This window comes from Nannobrachium achirus (genome assembly GCF_963921795.1).
Source record: "Nannobrachium achirus genome assembly, contig: SCAFFOLD_154, whole genome shotgun sequence".
Lineage (NCBI taxonomy): Eukaryota > Metazoa > Chordata > Actinopteri > Myctophiformes > Myctophidae > Nannobrachium > Nannobrachium achirus.
This window is the reverse complement of record NW_027664566.1, coordinates 28,640-54,102: the sequence shown is the minus strand read 5'-3', so window position 1 is coordinate 54,102 and position 25,463 is coordinate 28,640. Positions and strand designations below refer to the sequence as shown.

Here is a 25,463-nt window from a genome sequence, read left to right as displayed (position 1 = left end):
GGCCTCGACCCGACACGATATGCGGTTTTCCAGAACCGGCGCGAAAGTTTCGGCTGTCAGTCCAGTATTGGTTAAAAGAAAAGAAACGTAATTCTCAAAATAATCTGAGGGGTCAGAAATGATTTCCGAGGGGCCAGTTTTCGCCCGCGTGCCGCCTATTGCCGACCTTGCTTTATTCTCTCTCTTTCTCTCCCTCTCCGTAGGTCTAGTGTTGATGAGGGGGCGGGATCCTGACATGGCCCCGCCCCTCAAGCAGGCGAGGGCGGAGCTGCCGTGGGACGACGAGGTGGAGGTGGTCACTGAGTGGCTGGTGCCCGGAGCCCCGCCCCCACTCCACGTCCCCGTCATCCAGAGACCCTCGGAGACCCAGGTCTGACAGGACTCAACCCATTTAGACCTGGAATTGTTTTATTCTTCAGATGTTGAAAAATAGCAGATATACAAGCGCGGCACGCTGTGAGCTTGTAGATCTGCTATTTTTGAAAAAGTAGTGAAAATGTGTGCAAATCTTTGAATATATGTATTTTTAAAGCGAACGTTTGTAACTAAAATTTTGCTTCTAGGGGTCCCTGGAACTAAATATTTTGAGATGGGGGACCGTGGCCAAATAAATATTAGTTTGGGGGTCCTTCACATGAAAAAGTTTGAGAACCACTGACATAGTAGAAGAAGAACAGACTAACTGAGCTCCAGTTAAGTGAAAAGGACCTTTTCTTTGACGACGGCTGGCCAGATTGCTGACATAGAAACAGGTTTTTCAAAAAACCTTAGAAGGATTCACTTATAGAATCGGGTCAAAATTCTAATTTTCACAATTTTTCAAAAAGAGCAGATCTACAAGCTCGCAGCGCGGCACTCTGTGCCACGCTGTGAGCTTGTATATCTGCTATTTTTCAATAGTTAAAGCATAAAATAATGATACACAATAATGTGTACCCGTTCTAAATGGGTTAAATCATGAAAATGTGTGCAAATCTTTGAGGGCGTCTCAGACCCAAATCGTAGGATATTTTTTTTGTTATGGTTGGATAAGAGTGTCCACAATTCCATGCTGTATTGATGTGGTAAGATAGGAGGGCTAACGGGCAAATGCTGATCAAAATAACAATTATTCGATTCAAACTCAGCCTGCTGATGCACCGGACCTGCCAAACTAAACTGACTGTGGGCACCCTTTTAATTGACTGACTGATTGACTGATCATTACGTTTACGTTACAGCCGATGGCTTTGATTACTTCTACACGGCCCAGTATAGAGAAATCTCTCTGCCAATACGACAATGGCAAAACGCAATTAAAACATCTGTCAAAAGCCAGCCTATATATTGAGGCTGCAAGATTAATCGGATAATGGCACTTTTTTACAATTACCTTTACAATTTAGCTTGACGTTTTAGGCATTTTCTAACCAACAATGAAGACATTAAAAATGTATTCCTTCAGAAATAATATTTTATTACAGCTTTATTGACTGTACATAACTGTACTTTTTTATTACATTTGATAAAAAAAGGAAAGACATTTTCCAAGCTAAATTGTAACATTTTATTTTACATTACAGAACAGAATAACATTTTAGCCCAGTGGTTATCATAGTGGATTACAGGGGTTCATTTGGGGGACTAAATTGAGTCTCAATTGAGAGTTAAGGGGAGACCTTGGAATGTAAAGGTTTGAGAAACACTTCTAGTCATTTCATGTTCTTGATTATTGAAGTTATTTTGATTGAAAAATCACAGGGACAGGGCAGTACCATTACTTCAGATAGTAACATGTCACGTTAATGTCAATGCGTTTTCCGGATACAGGCTCCGACTGGACTCGATCCTCTTTTCCCTGTGTGTTTTTCTATGATTGGCGGAGTGTTATTTTATTGTGCCGCAACCTCGACAAACACGCGAGCAGTTGGTAGCGCTGTCGCCTCACAGCTAGAAGGTCCTGGTAGTGTGGGGATTTAAGGGGAGCAAATGCTAATTTCGTGCAATTTTGATTTAAAGCGCGAAATTTTGCACAGATGTAGCCCAGGGCTTGCTCTAATGATTTAGCTAGGGCGCCCGAGTCTGCGACCTTCGGGGTCGCCACAGCGGCCAAATCAAGTTGGGCTCCCATTGACTTTCTATACAGGAGGAAAATACCCAGAAAAAGATTTATTTTCTGGGTATTTAAGGAGGATCTGAGGGGTCTAACTAGGGGTTTGTCATGATGCTGAATCCATTGCAGGCATTTGTTTTGCACGAAAAACATTCCGTGGGCTAGAAATGGCCTCAGAAAACAATACACGTATGGGTGAGTATTCATGTTAGTCGGAGGCCTTAGGGTTTTTTTTCTCGTGCTAATTAGGGTTGGGACTCGTTAGGATTTTAACGATTCCGAATTTTCACTTTCTATTTTAAAACCTTTTTTTGGGGTCCCACTGGCACCTTCTATCCTCACAAAGTCCTATTTCTGACCGTTGTGTCTTTCTCTGGTTTTGGGCAGACAGAGATGAAAAGCTTTCCACGGGTTCTCAGAACAGTGCTGTTCTGAGAGTTGACGAGAGTGACGTCACTCTCGTTTCCCGTTTTTTTTTTCAGAGTAAAAAAAAAAAAATTTTTCAATTTTTTTTTTCAAAACTTTTTTTTTTCAAAAAAATGCAATGCAGAGTCAAAAAAAAATTTAACATTTTTTTTTTTCAAAACTTCAAAAAAAATGTTTTCAAAAAATTTTTTTTCAAAAAACTTTTTTTTCGAAAACTTTTTTTCAAAAAAATTTTTTTTTTCAAAAATTTTTTTTTTCAAAACTTTTTTTTCAAAAAACTTTTTTTTTCAAAAACTTTTTTTTTTTCAAAAAACTTTTTCTTTTTCAAAAAACTTCTTTTTTTTCTGGAAAAACCCCACTAGATGCGCCCCTGAGCAAACAGAGGCCGTTTTGGTATTGCAGCTGGAGAGCCTCATTATAGTAGAGCTAGAACAAACAAAAATAATGGTCAGAGTGTTTTTTGAGGGTTAAAACCTGTCTAAGACTCAATTTTGAGCATATATTTATACAAAAAATATAGTTTTAAAAGCATGGTGTAGGCCCTTTAACGATTCCGGTTCCTAACGGTTCTCTTAACGGTTCCAATATATATATTTTTTCATATTTTCTATCATCCATTATACAATTACATAATACACACAACTTAAACCATGGAAAATCAGCTTTATTAAATTACTGCACCCATTTCACTTGGCTTGAACACTGTTCGGTTAGGTAGTCTGGCTGTATGCATGAGTCCAACATGTTTTTTTTTATGATTTTTTTCCCTAAATAAAACATGAACGATTGAGACCATTTAACAGTAGTTGTTTACATAAGCCTAATGGGCGTTCAAACAGTAGTTAGCAGTGATGTTAATAGGTTTTCAATGTAATGGGTCCCGGGTCCCAGAAAGGTTTTATGAGTCCTCAATAAAATGTGTTTGAGCGCTGTGAGCTTGTAGATCGGCTATTTTCAAAATGTTTGCCTATTTCTTATATTTATTTTACAATATGGCTTAGTTTGAACTTAGAACTAGGATTTCTAAATACACTAGGCTACAGATACCCATTTAATTATATTTATATCACTGGGACCCCAATTTATATTAACTCATTTAGTGCCACCCCTTTCACCACTAGAGGGCGCCCAGTGGCCAGAGAAAATCCCATAGAGATATGCTGGTATATGCAGAAGCCCTGCAGCCATGACTTGCCTGAACACTTTCCTTTGTGCATGACTGCATGTACAGGAAGAGGATGAAGTTAGCTTGAAGTTAGCTATTGGCTACCAAGCATTTTAGAAGCCTTATTTTCGTCAACTTAGCCATGATTAAACCTTGCACACCTCATGCATGGGAAAAAAACAGAGAAGAATGAGCTCTGAAAAATCCAATGCAATCCAGAGTGGATTTGTGCAGTTTGTTCACAGCTTTCAAACAAAAAAATCCGATTGGAAATCCGTTCAGGCATTCTTGAGATAATCGCCCTTATGTTTTACATGTAATGTAAACAAAAATGGCTGCCCTGTATGTTAGATGGGGTTGTATGGGGGTGGAACATGCAAAATCGCGATTGAAATCATGTTCACCAGATTTGATGGGGTCCAAAAAAAAAAAAAAAAAATTCAAAAAAATTTTTTTCAAAAAAAAAAAAATTTTTTTTTTTTTTTTTTTTTTTTTTTTTTTATATCCCGAACTTGTTCGGGATAGGCACCCTGTGATACGATCATATATCCCGAACTAATTCGGGATAGGCACTCAATGAGTTAAATGTTAAAATATTAGAGTAAAAATGGAACAGGTCCATTTGGTTCCATTTATTCACTGAGTTACAGACCCATAAAGTTTCCAAAAGATTCCCTTTTACTTTGCTTATTAGCAATATAAAACGTTTTTATATTCAGCAAAATGTCAGTAATGGTATTGTCTGCCTCTCATTATTGTCAAGGAAGAAAGTACTGTATGTCGCTGCCTTGCTTAAGTTTCATCAAGGCAAAAAAAAGCACCCTAAGACACACACTAGAGATGCGCGGATAGCGGTTTTAGCCGCGGTGGACCGCGGTGATCCGCGGTGCAGTCGGATTTGGATCAATCAAATATAATTATTAATTAATTTCGGATATCCGCGGATGAAATAATGCAGGAAATAAATTATGGCCTAATATATCTATCAATAAAAAGCGAAATCTAGGTATGCTTGTGTCTGTGTTAGTGTGTGTTATTTTGTATAATTTGTAAAGTAACCATCATTTTTCATGAGGCAATGTGCAGTCCACGATAAAACTAAACAGCTGTGTCCACTTAAAGGCAACGGCATCACGGCATACTGTACATCGTCGCACAGTGCTCGCACTCATTACCTCTGGTCGCGCTGCAAAAAGTGAATCTCTCTCAGCTCCATAGTCCATATTGTAAAGTACTGTACAGTAGGTAAGTTAAACTTCCCACTAAGTTGTTTGTTCCTCTCTCTCTTTCGCTCTCTCCCTCGCTCTCTCTTTCTCTCGTGTGTCTGACTCTGTCTGCCTGCATGTCTGTCTGCATCGACGCGCAGCACCGACTCCAAAAAAAAAAAGAAAGAAAAAAATACGAACGGTGACATTCCGTAGGCTAGATCAATGCATTTCTGTGATCGCACAACTAAGAAAACTAACAGGGAATAGCCTACCAGAAAATAATATTAGCCTAATAATAAGGGTAATAATAATATTAATACTTTTGAAGTTGCGGATGAGGATGGTGCGGATTTATAAATTGGATGATATAATTAATGCGGTTGGATAATGGGCGGATAATGAATTTGCGCGGATGGATTCGGATGACTTCAGAAGCCTATCCGCGCATCACTAACACACACCAAAGGTTTCACTTCACATGTGTGCGGGGGACGAGGAGGGGGAGCCACCATTGCACAGAAGTTACTTTCACTTTCAGCTTAGGACAAATGGCAGCTTTTAATCAATGCACAAGGATTTAAGGACAGACACCACGGTTTGATTTGATCATTGCACAGTCAATTATGAAGGGATTTCAAAAATTAAAACGTCTCCATATTGCTTGGGAAGTCTACTTTGCAGAAAATCGCGGCCTTTGCGATTCGCTAATCGCTAGTGTTTTTCTTTTACCGCGATGCGGTGATGAGACCCGTTAAGAGAATCGGACCGGCAAAAATGATTGACCCGGTTCTGGACCCGCTATCATGGAACCGGGTCCTAAAAAGAACCGGTTTCGGGTCCCAACCCTAGTGCTAATCAGTCTAAAAGTGCAAAGTTTTGCACAGATGTAGCTCAGGGCATGCTCTAATGATTTAGCTAGGGCGCCCGAGTCGGCGACCTTCGGGGTCACCACAGCACCCACAAAACTCTGAAAAGTGATGACTCATCACTTTTCATCACTAAAGTCGATGGGAGCCCAACTTGATTTGGCCGCTGTGGCGACCCCGAATGTCGCAGACTCGGGCGCCCTAGCTAAATCATTAGAGCATGCCCTGAGCTACATCTGTGCAAAAATGTGCACTTTTAGACTGATTAGCACGAGAAAAAAAAAACCCTAAGGCCTCCGACTAACATGAATACTCACCCATACGTTTATTGTTTTCTGAGGCCATTTCTAGCCCACTGAATGTTTTTTGTGCAAAACAAATGCCTGCAATGGATTCAGCATCATGACAAACCCCTAGTTAGACCCCTCAGATCCTCCTTAAATACCCAGAAAAAAAACCTATTCTGGGTATTTTCCTCCTGTATAGAAAGTCAATGGGAGCCCAACTTGATTTGGCCGCTGTGGCGACCCCGAAGGTCGCAGACTCGGGCGCCCTAGCTAAATCATTAGAGCAAGCCCTGGGCTACATCTGTGCAAAATTTCGCGCTTTAAGTCAAAATTGCACGAAATTAGCATTTGCTCCCCTTAAATCCCCACACTATGGGTACTCTCACAAAAACATGGCAGTAATCCTGGTCTCTATACTGCCTCCCCCTGGCCAGCCGGAGCGCCTGATGGAAGGGAAAGGAACTGGTTGGAATAACGTGTTCCTTCCACACGCTACGTCCATCCCAGGGAAATCCCCCCTTTCAGGTGAAAAGAAACAACTTGGACTCCTCATGCATAGAAGGAAGCATGAGGTCAGTCCGTTGTCTCCCCAGGTTGGCAGAGGGAGAGCAGAGCCCAGGATTACACCTTAGGTAATTGGCACTGGGTAGGGCTGCAAGCGAACCTTCGGGGATTCGAACGTTCGTTCGTTACGTTGGCAATCGAAGTTCGAAATTAATGGGTTCAGGTTTTTTTCTTTTTTTTTTACACGATAAATAATTATCAGAATGTGATAGGCCTATTCAGAATATCACAGTAGTAGAGATAGCCAAATAGGAAATAAGTTAACAGTTAATGGTGATTGGTGACCGTTATAGTAGTTATAAAATGCACCAGATCAGCTTGGAGCGATCAAGGACCGTCCTCCGCTCCAATTCCGCTCCAATTTGGGGCCGCGCACACACGCTTGATGACAGTAGAGTGAGAGCAGCTGAGCTGGGCAGAGACAGACGTGTGTGTGCTGCTGTGCTCTGAACAGCGAACACCCATCCATGCACCCAAAGATTAAACAGCCTTTCTCCTAAGCATGAGCAAAGATGGATTTCATTGCAACCCCCTAAAGGATTATAATGCGATTTCTGGGGTTGTTACATCGAGACCAGTTCAGCCCGAACGCGACGCGCTCCGACGCAGTCACCAAGTCTAATCATCATCCGTGCAACTCCGCTATACATTGAGCCTGTTCATCAACAAACTGCAACATTTTCTCCGATTGGGTTGGATTTTCCAAGTGTTAGCCTAGGTGTTAATGCAGCCACGCATCCACGCGTTTTCAATGGATAAAACAGCGCATTTAAAACATTTCCTACACTTTTAGCATGGTTAAAGGTACAGTACGTTCGATGGTTCGGAGGTTCGAACGTTCGGTTTTTATTCAATTGAACGAACCATCTAAGGTTCGATGGTCCGTTCGGAAAATCCCCCCGAAGTTCGAATCCCTAAAACAGGGCTAGATTACAGCCCTAGCACTGGGTGAACAAATCGTGGGATGAAAACTATGGGGCGAAAAAAAGAAAAGAAAAGAAAACTGGGAATACCAGAAAATAATAATTTGACATTATGGAAGATGCAGATTGTGGTTGCGGTTGGTTCTGTAAATTGGATAATATAATGGTTAATGAATTTTGCGGGTGGATTTGGATGACGCTCAGAGCCCATCCGTGCACCACTAATGTTTTCTCTTCTTCAGTCTTACAGCACGTCGGCTGACCAATCAGGCGAGGAGACGGCCATCGCCAAGGCACCGGTGAAGCCAATCAGAGCAGAGGACATGTACTTCCTGGACGCCACCAGGGAAGGAAACGTGGGCAGGTTCATCAACGTGAGGAACCGCTTGATTCCTTTTAAACTGTGTGCGGGGTCGTTTCCCAAACAGTCGGTCGGGACACTCAAGTCCATTTGTATGGGTTGTGAGTGTTATGTTACAGTTTGTTTGAGGTACCAATAAGATTGGGACCGGAGCACTTGTTTTAGTTCACCTTATGGGCAGGCCCTGGAAGAAGCCGGTGTCATTGGGGAGCTGCTCAGTGGTAGAGCATTTGACTGCATTGGTCCCACGTCTCATTGTTCCCATTAGTCCCACGCTGGTGAATGCTAACCTGCTGAATGCTACTATGCCTAAACCTAACCCTAATCTCTAACCCTAACCTCAGTAAAACTATGCCTGAACCTAACCCTAATCTCTAACCCTAACCTCAGTAAAACTATGCCTAACCCTAATCCTAATCCTAACCTCAGTAAAACTATTCCTAAATCTATAACCCTGTAGGACCAATTATGGGTAGTTCCCCGAAGGAGGCAGCGCTTGCTCCACCTTGTGCCCAAAAACGAGCGCTCCTGGTCTCAATCTTACTAATTTCCTACATTTAGTATTTTTGTCTTCTTTTTTTCGTCCAAAATAATTTCATAAATACATCTTAAGAACGAAACCTAAGACATACTTTAAATTCTGAAACAAATGTTTAAGAAATAGTGGGGAAAAAAGCCTATCTACAAACTCAGGCAGCGTTGTGAGCTTGTAGATAGGCTATTTTCACTAGCTTGACAAGTAGGTCGGGAGTGGCTTATTGTCAGTCTGTCCCTGTTACAATGTGCTAGACCAGTGTGCTGGGACCCCCAGGGGGGTCCCCAAATTATTTCGGGGGGTCCCCAGATGATTAACTTAATGTGCAACATTGCTTCCTCACTCAACAGTAAACACACCAACATAAAGTTTTAAGTGTATAGAGGCTATCTGCACATTTCTAAAGTGACAATTTAAGGACTTTTTAAATACCTCTAAAACGACAAATTAAACATTGGCAAAATTGTCAAATATTAGAGTGAGTCAGAGTTGTGAAAATAGCCGATCTACATGTTCGCGAGGCGTTGTGAGCATGTAGATCTGCTATTTTCACAATAGAACCGTGTCACAATAGAACCGTGTACAAAATGTAATGCCTCAACTCTTAGTGCCCGTCAGGGTGGGGGGTCCCCAGTTAAAATATGATTATTTTGGGGGTTGCAGCCTGAAAAGGTTGAGAACTTGTCGCACGACTTGCCGTACCCATGCTGTGCTACTCATACGCTGAGTTGGCGGTTCCCGGGATCGTACCCATGACATACGATGGTGAGAGCTCTATTGACTGAGCTTGGGTACCGGGCAAACGTCAAATCTTTCTTTTGGAGGTCAAACTAAAAAGTTTAGGAACCACTGATTTAGCAGACACTCTTTCTTTATCCAGATTAACTTGCAGTAAGCAAGGTACATGCATACATCAAATGCAGAGAGCCGTACCATGCAGGTTAAGGGAGAGGCATGGCTATAGGGTCATAGTTTCAGGAAATATGTGATTATGCATATTTGGTTGTACACACAGACACAAGATTCTTCCGATTTATTCACTCTTATCTGGGTTTAAAAAATATATGACATAGTATAATATATATAATGAGGATAAGCATCTCTAAATCTGAGGCCATGGTTCTCAGCAGGAAACCGATGGATTGTGCAGTCCAAGTAGAGAATGAGGCTTTACTCCAGGTGAAGGAGTTTAAGTATCTCGGGGTCTTGTTCACGAATGAGAGAAAGGGGAAGACGGAGAAGGAGATCAGCCGGAGAATCGGAGCAGCAGGAGCGTTTTTTTGTGTCGCTAAATCGCACTGTGGTGAAGAAAAAAGAGTTGAGCCGGAAGGCAAAGCTCTCTGTCTACCGAGCAATCTTCGTTCCTACTCTCACCTATGGTCATGAAGTGTGGGTCATGACCGAAAGTATAAGGTCGCGGGTGCAAGCGGCCGAAATGGGTTTCCTCAGACGGGTGGCTGGTATCTCCCTTAGAGATAAGGTGAGAAGTTCAGTCACCCGAGAGAGACTTGGAGTAGAACCGCTGCTCCTACACTTGGAAAGGAGTCAGCTTAGGTGGTTCGGGCATCTAATACGGATGCCTCCCGAGCGCCTTCCTAGGAAGGTCCTCGATGCCTGTCCCACTGGGAGGAGACCCCGTGGCAGACCAAAGACAAGATGGAGGGATTATATCTCCAAACTGGCTTGGGAACGCCTTGGTATACTCCCTGAGGGAGTGGAGGAAGTTGCTTGGGATAAGTAAATCTGGAGGTCTCAGTTGGAACTGTTACCCCCGCGACCCGATTCCGGATAAGCGAAGATGGATGGATGGATGGATGGATATAATATATATCCCAAAACGCCGGCTCCGGGTGGACGAAAGATCGAAATGATTAAGAACGTTTGTGGATTCACCTAGAACGTTTTCGTCTGGATGGCACCTAGGATGTGTGGATTGTTGTATAACTTTGAATCTGACGAAACGTGTAATTTGTTGACCTTCTGTGTGTGTGTGTGTGTGTGTGTGTGTGTGTGTGTGTGTGTGTGTGTGCAGCGCAGCTGTGATCCGAACCTGTTCGTCCAGAACGTGTTCACAGACACGCACGACCCGGGGTACCCTGTGATCTGCTTCTTTACCAGCAGGTAAAACACACACACACACACACACACACACACACACACACACACACACACACACACACTCTAGGCAGGGCAGGGGTTCCCAAACTTTTTTGTCTCAAGGACCCCATGAATATATTTTTAATCTGAGGCACCCCTACATTATAATTTTAACACCCCTACATTATAATTTAATCACCCCTACATTATAATTGTCACTCCCAGCACCTTATATTTATAGCATATCGTCGTTGTCGGGTGGAAACCTTGTATGTCCAAAACCGTTCGTTTTGTATTCATCATCTATAAAAAGTACTAAACTAGTGAAAACAGCAGATCTACAAGCACACAACGCCTCGCATCGCGAGGGATGGGGTGATTATCGTTATCATCGTTTATCGTGATAAAAAAAAACACAATCGTTTCGTGGAGTTTAAAATGTATCGTGAAATTATCCTCCGTCATGCACTGGGATCAAATCACCTTTTATTTGCCGAGCTGCATATCCTGTACCATTTAAACCCTCTATAATTGGTCAAACGGACCTGGAAATAACGTACTTGATACAGTCTTTTTTTCATTACCAAATCTCTTTGACAAAAAACAGCAGATCTACAAGCGTTGTGAGCTTGCAGATCTGCAGTTTTTTGGCAAATGTTCCGCTCCAGGATAATGGATGTTGAAGATATTCTGATTATCACGATAATATCGTAAATCGCAATTTCCTTGCTCACTATTCGGACTTCCCACACTTGCTGATATGAAAAATAAGGCCTCCACACGCTTAGCACTCTCAATAACAAATGACACTGATCAGCCTCTGCATCGCTACTTCCACCTCTTGCCATCTGAGCGAAGATACAGAACCTTGAAGTGGTACAAGCAGAGTGGTACAAGCATGGCAGTGTATGCAGCTGCCATACCCTGGGTCCAGGGGGGAAAATAAAAGTTACTTTTATATATCCATGAATGTCTCTTTGTCTATCTGTGCGGGTTATTATGTTGTTAAATTACAGTAAAATAACTACAAATGCAAAATGTAACAAAATGGTCACTTTAACAAGGTATTATAATTATATTCTCCACACTTGTATTCTCCCCATCTTGACAGAATGGTATATTCCCAGGTTCCGCAGGTCAGCTGCACAGGTGCAATTATTGTTAATTGTGGCACGTTTACTAACATGCCAAGTTTAGCTGTACTTGAACAACCGTTCCAGGCTGCCATATCCAGCCCAAGAAACCGTAGAAAAAATAAAATGTACTTCTTAAAATAAATTTATCATGCCTGCTAAAGACACCAGTCATGTTGCCATACCTTAGCTGAGAGCTCTAGAAAACCTTATCAGAACCTTAACTTATCAAAACCGAATCCAAACCTTATCCAAATATGAATACATTTCCCACAAATGCTTTGTGTGAAGTGGGCAGTGTCACCATAAACATAGAAAGGTAGACGCCTCCTTCGACTCTGATGCATGTGCATCGAGGGACTAAGGGAATCACGTGTGCATTGCTTCCACGTGCGTCACACATAGGGAAGTTGCTAGGCCAGTCAGAGGTAGGTGGGGGCGGGTCTTTACGTACGCAGCCTGTAAGAACAGCTGAGCCGCGCAACATCGGAACTGGCTCTGTTGAATTGAATTGTAGTCCTTGGATAAGTCCCGGAAAAGTCGCGCTGTGATTGGCCAGTAGTCACTTTGACTGACAGCGTTCCCTTAGTTTTTCCAGGATGTCCGAACTACAACTGTTGCACGTCGCTCCAATGAACTGCAGAGGCGAACGAGGCATCTAGCGCTTTATATCTGTGAGTGTCACTACAGACCAGAGGCTCTGAAGCAGACCAAAGATATTTAATTTATGAAGATAGCTCATCCTCATTGGATCCACTAGAGTGCAACATGGTACACAAAGCCTACAAAAAGCCTCCTAAGTGGGCGCCGGCTCTGACGGCAAATCTCGCGCACGTCCTGTTTACTGGTGCTATAGATCCTGCGAGATTGTGTTGCTGGGACAGCTAAAGAGCAATAATACAGTTGATTTTCTCCTTTGTTGTGTCGCTGAAAAAAGCCACTTTAGCATGACAATTTTGTTAATATTATGTGTCTTGTGATGATCGGGTACAATATTTAGTTCAGTGAGCATAGCTTCTGAACTATTATTTTGCTCTGTGTTCACGTTAGCTCTCTCATTGTGAATGAATAGACTCCAAACATGCTTCCGCCTCCTAAAAAGGTAAGGCCTGGAGGTGCGGTGTCAATCATAATAACGTGTCACCAACGCGTCACAGGGTGTCTTGTCCTCTTGCTCCTAGGAGCAGACTACAGGTGTGACCCCGCCCTGTGGCATTCCAGCATGGCCCATGCTGTCCTATTGGTTGGCGGTTGAACCCTGCCCCTTGGTCTTATCAAGCCTTCTCCCAGCAGCTGGCCTACAACTTACCTAATGAAAACCTTATGAAAACCATTTCCCTTAAAACCAGCCTTAAGGAGAGCTTAAGGGAAGCTTCCCTTATCAAAACATGTGACTTCCATAGGGAATGAATTGAACGGAACCTTACCCCCCGCCTCCACCTAGGTTTTTGAAAAGGGTTAAAACCTACATGGCAGCTAGGGGGGGGACACGTGCGAGCACCAAAAGGGCTCGCGCGCGCATGCGTGTGCAATTTTTTATTTATTTTTACGTGCCAATATCGGTTTTCTGGCGGTTTCCCCCCCCTCATTTTGACATCTTTTTAACAGTTTCATGAATGTATCAATTATCATTTCCCTATCACTCACTGCTGCAATAACCCCAGCAAAGCAGGAGAACTCTTCCATAGCACTGTCTGAGACATTTCAACACAAACACTCTGACATTAAACAGTCCTCTCGTCATAACCAACGTTTCTTTCGTGTTTCTATGGCTAACTTTTTACCTCAAGAACATCAATGACAGCAATTTGGCACAGCGACCGTTTGTCACTCAAAACACTGGGCACAATACATTAGCCTACTCAGTAGCCTTCTCAGAAGCAGACAGCCACCCAGCTGTCAGAACACTGAACACACAATACAATAATACAGTCCACAAGCAGTTGGCACAGGTTAGCACAGCGGCCACCAGTCCAGAACACAATACAGTATGAATGTCATTACCTTGAGAATCCTCCTCCTCCACTATCCACATGATCATCACAGGCAACCAAAACAACAACTATAATCGTTTCCTTGTCCAGGGTGGTGGCATTCCTTATTAACTCTTTGAAATGGCAGAACCAATGTTTTAAATATTGTCCTCTATTTAGACCCTCCAGAAAAACGCGATTATGCGATCGCAGAATTTCCCGCAATAATCAATAAATGCCCCGCAATAATCGCATATTTCCGCGTAAAATATGCGAAATATGCGGGCATCGCTTGATTTCACAATCCCCGCACTTTTTCGCATAAAACTATAAAGTCATCGCTTCACCGTTCAATCACGTTTAGATTTCAGACTCAGAACAGAGGCAAAACAATGATGTGCTGTGAAACACGTGGCTCCTCCTGTGTGTGTGTGTGTGTGTGTGTGTGTGTGTGTGTGTGTGTGTTTGTGTTTGTGTGTGTGCGTGCACTCGCTGCATCGCAAGGATAAGAGAGAGAGACACTCTTCCTCGGTCCTCCCTTGCTCAACACTGAAGCCTAAATGAACCATGCTGCTCCGTCAAACGTCAAGAAACGACAAATTAAAATTTATCCTACTTGTTTGGACGCCTCGGTCGTCTCCATCGCACTCCGTTTGAAACGTTGCCGTTCAAAGCAAACGAGCAACTCCGAAAAAAGTAGCAGTAGGTATTCCATGGAAGCAGAGAGGCTCAGCACTTGAACGTATAACATTTTAATCCCTTTAGAGAGAGCAAAACCACATAAATAAACCGCAGTTTTGCTTTAGCAGTGAGCTAAATCCTTAGCAATGACATAGGTCATAGGGTAATTATTTTTGCCTTTAAGTAGCCTATTAAGGTAATTAAATAGCAGATATTTGACAAAGGTTTGCTTTTTTGCCTTGAAAATAATGAAAGGCAGTAAAAGTCTGTTTTGCATTTCTCAATTCACTTTAGGACCCTTAAATTAATATGTTTTGACTACTTTGAAAATAGCAGATATATACACACTCTTTAGTGATATGTTGTGAGCTTGTAGATCGTCTATTTTAGCCTGTGTACTGTATATTAAAGTGGTTCAATAGTTATCAATTTTATTTATATATATAATTGATAACTATGAAAAATGTGTATATAAAAAATAAAAAAAATGTATACATATAAAAAAAGTTCACACATATTTCGCATAATTTCGCATTTTCTCGCAACTTTCACAAGTTCCCGCATATGTCGCATAGTTTCTCATTTTCACCGCATAAATTCACATAAAAAACCCGCATAATTCACCGCATAATCAAGGATTTTTGCCCGCAAAATCAAGGATTTTAGCCCGCATAATCAAGGATTTTTGCCCGCGTTTTTCTGGAGGGTCTATCTATTGAGTTTTTCTAGCAGCACTCTTAAATACTTTAAAATGTCATCATTAATTTTTTTCTCAAAAAAAAAAAATAACCCCTGTCCCCCCTGCGATTTTCGCCCCTATATGTGTCCAGGCTCCCGACACACATGTAGGTTTTATCATTTATCAAAAACCTGGCGGGTTCCGTTCAATTCATTCCCTATGGAAGTCACATGTTTTGATAAGGGAAGCTTCCCTTAAGCTCTCCTTAAGACTGGTTTTAAGGGAAAATGTTTTCATAAGGTAAGTTGTAGGCCAGCTGCTAGGAGAAGCCAAGCTGCTGGGAATAGCCTTGATGAGACAAAGGGGCGGGGTTCAACCGCCAACCAATAGGACAGAATGGACCGTGCTAGAATGCCACAGGGCGGGGTCACACCTGTAGTCTGCTTCAGAGCCTCTGGTCTGCAGTGACACTGCCCACTTCACGCAAAGCATTTTGGGAAGTGTGTTCTTATTTGGATATGGTTCTGATAAGTTAAGGTTCTGATAAGGTTTTGATAAATGATATCACCTGTGTGATACAAGCACACACATGCACACGCATGAACACACACACACAGGTTTAATGTGGTGTGCTGTCTCCACAGGGTGTTGGAGGCGGGGACAGAGCTGACCTGGAACTATTCCTCCGACACAGGAAGTACTCCTTCGGACCAGGAAGTGGCATGTCGGTGTGGGAGTGACAGTTGCCACGGGCAGCTGTTCTCACGACGAGAAGCTGTGTAGCGGTAGGGCTATCAGAGTAACTTTACGCGTAAATAATGTTAACGTTGACTTAACGGTTAGAACTGCAATGTTAGTGCAGAATGTTAACGTTGCCATGTGAGCTATACAGATAGTCCCCCCAGGAATCTGCAATTCCGCGATCACGGAATTTGCGACCACCTGCGGATTTCTCGGCCATTCGCGGACTTTTCTGACGTCCGCGGAATAACAGCCGCGAGTGGCAGCAGAGCGCCGGGAGTAGTTATTACTACTATTATAAAACGATTTATACATGGTCTGGCCAGTGGCCACCTCATACAGAGCCTGGGGGAATAGCTTATCTTCCCTCCTGCTAGCACGTCGACTGATGCTGGATGGTCCCACAAACTGTGTCCTGATCTATAGTTCCTCTCTATGCCTCTATGCTCTATGGTCCTTGCAATAACAATGCTAATGCAGAAGAGAATAAATAAATATTACACCCATACTAGGTAGTAGGTAGGCTATCCTCTAAATTTGGTTACTATGGGCATGGTTTGGATGAGAATATATTCTTTGCAACAGAAAGTATGTATTAAAAACAATAACAATTACAAAAATAATAGATTTAATATTAGATTTTTATTCTCAAAAATGGTTATTCAAATATTTGATCATTCTAACCACTAATTACAATTAGTTGTAGCTATTTCATGAAGGGTTTTACTTGATTATTAGAACTATATAATTTTTAGCTTGATAACTGTTCATTTTAGGTTGTTTTTTAATGTCCGCGGAATCAAGAATTGTTCTCTGCAGAATTACGCAGAATCAGGATTGTTCTCCGCGGACTCAAGACCTTTTCTCCACGGATTCCTGGGGGGACTATATACAGAGCAGCACGTTCAAATACATTTGTCAATGTTTTATCATTAAACATAACATAAAATTAAATGTTTCCATTTTCCATGTTCTCTCAAGTACCCCCTGTAGTACCTGTGCGTACCCCTAGGGGTACACGTACCCCCATTTGAGAAACACTGCTATAGGCAACACACTATTGTTCTAAGTCTGAGAACTTTTATGCCAGCAAAGTGAACCTGTTTTTGACCTTGTTTAACCTTTTGACTTAAGGGTTGAACATTCCAGATATCATGGACAATATAATGTTACAATATATAATGTAAATGGTCAGCCTCACTGCAACCACACTTGCGCAAGCAGAGCGCACAATTACAGTAATCGACTGGGTATGTATGTATGAATGTCGGTGTCTCCTCTTGTTGAAGACTGTAGCCCAATCAGGGACCAGCATCTCTGGCAACGTCATCATTAACAGCCAATGAGGGACCAGTATTCCTGGTGGGTCTATGCCTCTGGTGATGTCAGCAGAATTTAGTATAAGAGCATAATGGTAATGTCTTCATTAACAGCCAATGAGGCCAGCATAGCACACCTCATGGCACGCTCTGCTGCCATGTATGGCCTACTTGTGCACAAGGTGCAATTTGGCACCTCGACGGAGTGCAGTTCTAGTTATTATTATTATGTATATATTTTTTTTACTATTTTCATTGTACCTTGTAATAAAATGTTAAAATATAAGTCATTTTGAATCGCTTTCGTATTCATTTTGTTTTTGGGTGAGACTGTTTGTCCAGACCTTGTGATCTCTATTCACATGTTTTCTTTGACCACTTTATTGATAATACACATTATGTAAAATGCATCTATTGTCACACAATTATCATAAGGATAAAATGCCAGAAGGTTGGTGGTTTATTTCTACTCTCGCATCGCCATTGAGTTCCCACTGCAGGGCCTAGAACAAGTCATTGAATGTCTTTAAGCTTTAGGATGTTAACACACAGAAAAACAAACATTTGGTTTTAGTTGCAAAAATGTGAACGAATAACCGAACAAACACAGAGCTTGCACAGTGAAAATGGTCACCCAAATTCACGAAAACAAGCAGACATACAGTAACGTACTGTTATCGGATAAAACACGGCCTGCTCACGTATTAGGAGGGTCGTATGAGTCACCAGAAAAAAAATAATGGGTGTTTTTAATGAATCTACCATGGTTAAAATGGAGTTTGAAGTTACAATGGGTGTCTATGTGGAGAGGCCCTGGGCCTGGAGGGCCTGGTAAGATTTGTATCAATTGAATCAAGCAAATTAAAAACTGTTCAGGGTGTTCATAAACGCCTGATTATACGATAAAATGACCACAAGTTTATTTTTATTTTTTTAAAGTGAAATGTCCCTTTAAACCCCAAATACTTTGTAAAACTCTGTAAGCCTACTTGGTTTGCTAAACCCCTTTGCTGAAAATAGCCGATCTACAAGCTACGACACATTATGAGAGTGCAGATTTTTTGGAAGAAAACCTTTTTTCATGAAGTATGGAAAACATAGAAGAATCTAGTAATTTCCATGAATGTAATAATAATAATTAAAGAAGTAGTGAAAATAGCATGTCCACAAGCTCAAAAGATTGTACTGAAGTTATATGATAAATCACAGAACCAGATTAATTTACAGAAAACAGATTATCATCAACTCTTCCTTTAAACCTTTAGGGAATTCAGTGTTTTAAGTAATGGATCCAGAATGCCTCTCGTTAAACAGTCTATATGAAAATGTAGTAATGATGAAATTGGAAATGCTTGACAATTTATTTCGAAAAAATATTATCACATCTAACACAAGTTATAGTCAGGAAATGTTATTTACATTGAACATAAAAAAGGTAGACCTATAGGATATAAGAATGTACAACAACAAAAGTATACAGGGTTAGTAGGCCTATAGTATGCCTAGATATAGGCTACCCTCTGAGCTTTCTGCCAGGCCTACTAATATTGATTATAGACATTGTGATCATCTACAGGAAATGTTATTTACATTGAACAGATATTCCCATCCTCTGCAGCAGATGCAAGATGCCTCCGTTTCCATAATGGCACAGTTTCCACAGTCACACCAATCTGTGTTAGATAGGCGAGTTGGTACTGGCAGAAGATCGGGATTGTCTCTGGCTGCCTGGAGTGCCTGTTGCTGCTGCTGCTGTTGCTGCTGTCTGGCAAATAGCTCTTGAGTCGTGTACTCTGGCTCAAATAAATATCCACGACCATCATACTCAAAGTCCAATTCATCGTCCGAAGTTTCTTCTTCGGAAATGTAGTATGCCATGATGATGATTATGTTGGTCTGTGACTGAACGCTATCGACACACAGCTGGATCTCCCATGGTCACACTGGAGGCTCTGTGCTGCTGCTGGGGGGTGGAGTGGGGAGATGCAGGCATGATAGTTGCCCCCTCCCACATTCCCTAAATGCTTGTAAGGAAGCCAGAAGCGTAGAGTGGCTAGCTGTATGCAAAAGTGAACAACCGTATAGATTTCGCCGGGTTATAGTCTCTAAAAACACAGAATTAGCAGCCTGTTCGCATGCCCCAATCGCCCGCCGCCTGTGCGGTAAAAACGGGAAAAACGAGCGAAAGCAATAAATGGAAACAATTTAGCACTTGACTTGTAGAATAACTCAGTATAAACTAAAATATGAACCCTTATGTTAAAAAACCAAAGTTGTCCTTTAAGGGTCTTCAACAGGGGGTCCTCAGAGTTACTTCAGGGGTCCACCAAATCTTTGTTTGATAGGATCATTATTTTCAATGAACAACTTGAACCCTCAAATCCCTATCCCTCTTCTGCTAACTTTTAGCAGCTCTACAAGCTCTCAACGCCTCGCACTGCGAGGCATTGAGAGCGTGTAGATCGGCTATTTTTGGGAAACAGGTTAAAGGCCCATTCCCACTGGGCCAGATAACAGATAAAAAAATCTCTTTCTCCAGATATTTTTCCATTCAAAGTGGATGGTAGATACAGATAAAAAAATATCAACCACAGATATTTGCCACAGATACTTTTATCTGTGGCAAATCTTTTTTTTTTATCTGTATCTACCATCCACTTTGAATGGAAAAATATCTGGAGAAAGAGATTTTATATCTGTTATTTGGCCCAGTGAGAATGGGCCTTAAAGAGATGGTGCCATGATTCCCCCCCCCCTCTAAAACATGATTATCAGGTATTATGATTATACTAGGAGGAAGGTTTTTTCCAAAAAAGTATACAGAAAGAGTTAAAATTGGGTTTTTATGTGGCCACACCCCCAGTTCATTAAGTATGCATGGATGTCATGGTGGGTGGTGACCCAGCTGAATTTAGCCACACCCCACAGTGTTGGGTGAATGGTAGTTAGGGGAGGAGTTGATTCTGTGATGTAAAAGTATCTGTTTTTTAACTGACACTTTTGACCACAAGGTGGCAGCCTCCAAGAGAAAACAAACAAATACCAAGAGAATACATAATTGCTCATAAAAACCACACCAGGGGGTCCAATAATGTACTTTGAACCTCCTAGACACATGAAAAACAGAAAAAGTACAAAACTATGGCACCACCTCGTTAAGAGTGAAAAGGTCACATTTACTAAGTATCTGCGATTTAAGTGGTTAAATGTCTGAACACGTTAACACAAATCCAACATTGACTGATAGCAGTGCTTTCATGAAATCGATGAAAATCTGCAACACAATTCTATACAGTATGTAGTGGGTGTCCCTGCTTTATCTCCCACTCAGTTAAGGGGTACTTGGCCTGAAAACGTTGAAGACCCCTGCTTTAAAACATTAACACATTCTGCTAGGTCCTGATGGCGTGGAGACTCCAGTGTATCCTCCAGCTATCCTCTGTAGAGAGAGAGAGACAGTTTATTTGTATAGCACCTTTCATGACATGAAATGCAGCTCAAAGCGCTTTACAAAGCAGAATTGAAGCACAAGTGCTCAACAGAAAAATTACACATGATTAGAATAAAGCTGAAAAGAAAAGTAAAAAAACACAAAACATAAAACAAAAAAACATTTAAAACATCATCAAACTTTTTCAGAACAGCACAAACATGATTTAAAAATTCAGCTAAAAGCAAGAGTGAAGAAATAGGTCTTGAGCTGTGCTTTAAAGCTATTCACAGAGGTTGCCTGTCTTAGGTGTAGTGGATGCAATGTATTATTGTTGATTAGCAGCAGCGGCACATTTCTTTCAAGTGTGGCAGATAGTTGTTTACTTGTGCCTGCGTTAAAATAATACTATATACTACTTAACTGTTGCTAAGGTATAGCAACATGACTGGTGTCTTGCTAGACACCTGCCATGTTGCCATACCTTAGCTTTTGCTGAACTGACGCCACTGGAGAGACTGACAGACAGTTAGTTTCGTAGACTAAAACTATGAAGAAAGATTTTCGTGGACTACCTGTTTTCGCTGACAAAAACAAATACAAACTATTAAAGCTATGATGACTATGACGATTTGTTTGATGTCAATTTCATCAGCAAATAAAACAAATAAATAGACTAAAATGTTATGTGGATGGAGAGGAGATCCAGTAGAACTCAACTAAACTCAAGTCATTTTATGTTTGGTTGCGCTCTGAAGCACAATGTGTCGTTGTGAGCTTGTAGATCGAATATTTTCAGCAAGCAACCAAGTGTAAATAAAATCTGCCATTACGACACTACCAAAGCCTGCCATATTATTATTACTAGAAGCGTCTAGTCGGCGCCCTGGCCAACTCGGGAACAATGTAAATAGGGGATGAATGCCCCGCCCTTTAATGCAAACCCCATTATACCTGTTGTCATAGGATCTGTTTTGACCATCTGTGTCCATTTATGCCCATATGGAGTTATCTGTCTGTCTGCGTCCATTTTATGCCCATATATGGAGATATCTGTAGGACCTGTATTGACCATCTGTTTGCCTGTGTCCATTTATTAGTCCCCCCAGGAATCCGCGATTCCGCGATCACGGAATTTTTCGCGGAAATCAAAGCCCTCCGCGGATATCAGAGCCTCCCGCGGATATCATAGCAGTCCGCAGAATATTACATTTTACATGTAGTTTTCATCCCGGCCGCTAGATGTCGCGGTCATATAGACAGACGCAGACAAGGCTCACAGTCTAGCCGGTCGTCGTGCCGGACACGGAAACGGAAATGGCTTTGTTTGCAGTTGCATACATTCATGTGCTATGTCTTGTGTGTGTGGTGACGATACCAGAGCGGATGGTGCTGATTTTTAATGGAACTAGGCACATCGTCTGACTGTTTATATTGACTCACAGTGAGAAAGACGCACATGGAGTAATGGAGCGATTTCTCCGACCTCCGGCTGCGAGGCCGGGTCCGAGCCCTCAGAGTAGGCAGGGGAATATAATGCTGAAAGAGCTAAATCATACACAGAATTACAGGAGGAGAATACAGTCCTCGATCACCGCCGCAACTCAACGATCAAAGACCACTTGGCTGCTTTCATCAGAAGAGAAAACAAGCAACACCCGCAGACACCGTCTTAAAAAGACAAAAAAACATCACAACCACAATCGCCAGCAAAACCGTGGCTGCAGAGGAACGAGAGAAGGTATGCTATCGTTTTAGTAATGTATTCTTGACTTGTGCTCCAGTGGTTTTCAACCAGTGGTCCTTGAGTGTTGTTAACCAAATGGACGCTATATTTAACTATAAATGAAACCCATAAGGGTCCATTTGGTTTAATTATGGGTCCATTTGTTTTCATTTTACACTCTCAAGAGTTAAATTGTTGTTAAAAATCTGCATTCATTAATTTACAATATCCAAAGTCTATACAATTAGAGAATGTAGAAGAGTTGCTATTTTTATCAACGTGTTGCCTGTTTATCTCTTCTATCTATGGCACCAACATCAAATCAATACAGCATAGAATTGTGAACAAAATGTTATCCAACAATAACAAAATATACTATGTTTTGGGTCTGAGTGAGAGGATAAATGTCATTAAATAATGAATAAATATCGGACCTTGATATGAAAAAGTATGAATTAGTCAAGGTAGATAAATAAATCATTTTAGTTTAGCTCCATTGTATAATCATATAACTGTACTATTTGATCAAAATATGTACAATCAATGTATTGTGTTTTGTATTCTGTTTTGGCAGGCTTTTTGGCAGGCTTGTACATCAGGCTTGTACATCACCACTGTCCAGGTCTGACAGTCCCTTGATGAGAAGTTTCTTGCAAAACAGAGAAATGAATGTGGGCCATCCCTGGCCATACACGACTGCAAGAGAGGTAAGAGGTTCCCTTTCTTGATGTACCTTGCTCTTTACTGTACTCTGTTCTTGTTTTTATTTTATTTTTTTCATACTTCTTTGTAACTTTGTAAATAACCTTACACTGCTGTGCTGCCTCTGGGCAACTGATTTTCCCCCTTGGGATAATAAAGGTCTCTCTCTCTCTCTCTCTCTCTCTCTCTCTCTCTGATTCAGAAGGACGCTGCATGCTCAACATAATGGTGTCTCCGCTCATCAAGGATGAATCTGGTGAAATCCGCAGCTACCTGGTTGACACTGTTTTCTTAGACAAATGCAATCATTCAACAGTGGCAAATGCAGCAGACTCTAAATGACTTTGGAGTGAAACAAGAGGATGTGATTTCTTTTGATACTGACAATGCTGCATATACTGTATGCTTAGGCCTACAAGTCTGCCCTCAAATCCCTGTTTCCCAATTCCATCCACGTGACATGCCTGGCACATATAAATAAATCTGCCCAAGAGGGACAAAGAGAATATTGATGTTGATTATTTGATAACCACACTGTTTCACAGTGTTTTGGTATTGCTAAGTTCATTTCTACTTCATTATTACATAAAAAAATATATTTGCTTCATAACTGGTCATTTTAAGTAGTTTTTTAATGCCCGCGAAATATTAACTTTCAAGCCGCGGAAATCAAGAATTGCTCTCCGCAGAATCAGGATTGTTCACCGCGGAATCAGAACTTTTTCTCCGCGGATTCCTGGGGGGACTAATTTATGCTCATCCCATTATACCTGTTGTCATAGGACCCGTTTTGACCATCTGTTTGCCTGTGTCCATTTATGCCCATATATGGAGATATCTGTATCTGTCTTTTTGCGTCCATTTTATGCCCATATATGGAGATCTTTGACCATCTGTTTGCTTGTGTCCATTTATGCTCATATATGGAGATATCTGTATCTGTCTGTCTGCATCCATTTTATGCCCATAAATGGAGATCTATGCAGACACAGTGCCGCTTCCGGAAAACCCTGATGTCAGACATCAGAATCCGAACCTTTCGTGCTGGTTCCAGAAAATCGCGTATCGGATCGGGTCGAGGCCGGGCACTGCACTACCTGCTGCGGCGGGGAACGCGCGTGCCGAATTTGAAATAGGGAATGAATGCCCCACCCTTTAATGCAAACCCCATTATACCTGTTGTCATAAGAGCCGTTTTGACCATATGTTTGCCTGTGTCCTTTTATGCCCATATAGGAACATCAGAATACGTAACCATGGCATTTTTGTTGACTCATGTGGCGTACGTGATCTCAGAGCCTTTTATGATGTGATGTCACAATGAGTCAGCGATTGCGCCGATTTCCTCCGGAATAGCCTGATGTCAACAATTAGCCCCGCATAAGGAGATTCCGAACGTTTTGCACCGCTTTGGGAAAACAGCGCGTCGGGTCGGGTCGAGGCCCGGCACTGCACTCCGTGCCGCGGCGGGGAACACGTGTGCCGAATCTGAAGCCGGTGGGACGAACGGTTCTCGAGATACGCGGATTACAGACAGACAGACAGACACGCAGAGACTTCTCGCATTTATAGATAGATTATTATTATTATTATTACCCTTATTATTACCCTTATTTTACCACGGATATGCTCTAAAATTTGACATTAAATAGCCTGCCCCAATCAGAGCATGTGACCGGCTGATCAGGAATTGACGCTCCTTGGAGTGAGGAATACATCCGTCTGCCGTCTCATCACTCCGACCAAGTAGCTACGCGATCGGTTAGGGTTAGAGATAGGGTTAGGGGAGAGTAGGACGAACGCAACGTCGGAGTAATGCGTGTCGGAACAAGGTTACGCACCCCTCCTTTGAGTTGTCTACCTGAACTAGCTCTTCAGGCTTTGTGTCATACGTGTGATATTTTTATATACCATCGTTAGCGTCACCAGCAGCATGCACACACTTTTCATTCTACTGACTGGAGAGCTGCATGCCGGCATAGAATCCTCCTCTTCTTCCTCTTTGGGCTCTTTCTTCACCTTCACTTTCCTGTTCTCACTCAAGAACGTGCGCACCGTGCAGGCCGATCGGCCGCTCCAAAAATTAGATCGCCAGCCAATGGCGTTTCCCCCCCCCCCCCCCCAACCCCGCCAATAATCCCCAAAATTCCGACTCCTCCCTCAAACAGTCCGCCTATGAGAATTCCCTCCCCGCCGACAACCCCTCCCCCCGGACCAATGGGGGAGCAGGGGGGAGTTTTTGGACGTCCCCCGACCAATCCTTTGTCGCAGGGTTCCCTATTGATGGGATGGAGGAGGCGGAGCGTTTCCTTGTTCTGTTTCCCTGTCTGTTCTTCTTCACGCATTGGACTCCGCGCGAGTTTTGTACCGTGTGCTTGCTTTTGGACACATATAATGTTTATTTTAGGTCGGATACTAAAGCGTGATTATTACATTCAACCTGGTGATACGTGATACTGCTTTGAGCTGTGGCTGCGAGCTGGGCTGCTCTGGGCTTATCTCAACGCAAATGTATATATTGCAGCAATCACAGTATGGTGGGGTTTAACAAACAA

General features: G+C 42.1%; 1 protein-coding gene across 2 annotated transcripts in view; it reads left to right on the top strand.

Annotated features, from left to right (window-relative positions):
• The window catches only part of LOC308280928 (histone-lysine N-methyltransferase SETDB2-like), a 34,792-nt gene extending 18,847 nt beyond the window's left edge, over positions 1-15,945 (top strand). Inside the window, exons 9-12 of one of the 2 annotated variants that reach the window (XR_013961794.1) lie at positions 204-370; positions 7,774-7,905; positions 10,465-10,548; positions 15,635-15,645. Coding sequence is in view for 1 of the 2 variants with exons in the window: in XM_080755230.1 (XP_080611356.1) it covers positions 204-370; positions 7,774-7,905; positions 10,460-10,548; positions 15,635-15,773 (527 nt within the window). In the remaining variant the exon portion in view is untranslated. Of the gene's footprint in view, positions 1-203; positions 371-7,773; positions 7,906-10,459; positions 10,549-15,634 lie in introns of both variants that reach the window. The other variant, XM_080755230.1, reaches the window with a different exon arrangement.
• Positions 15,946-25,463: the final 9,518 nt, after the last annotated feature.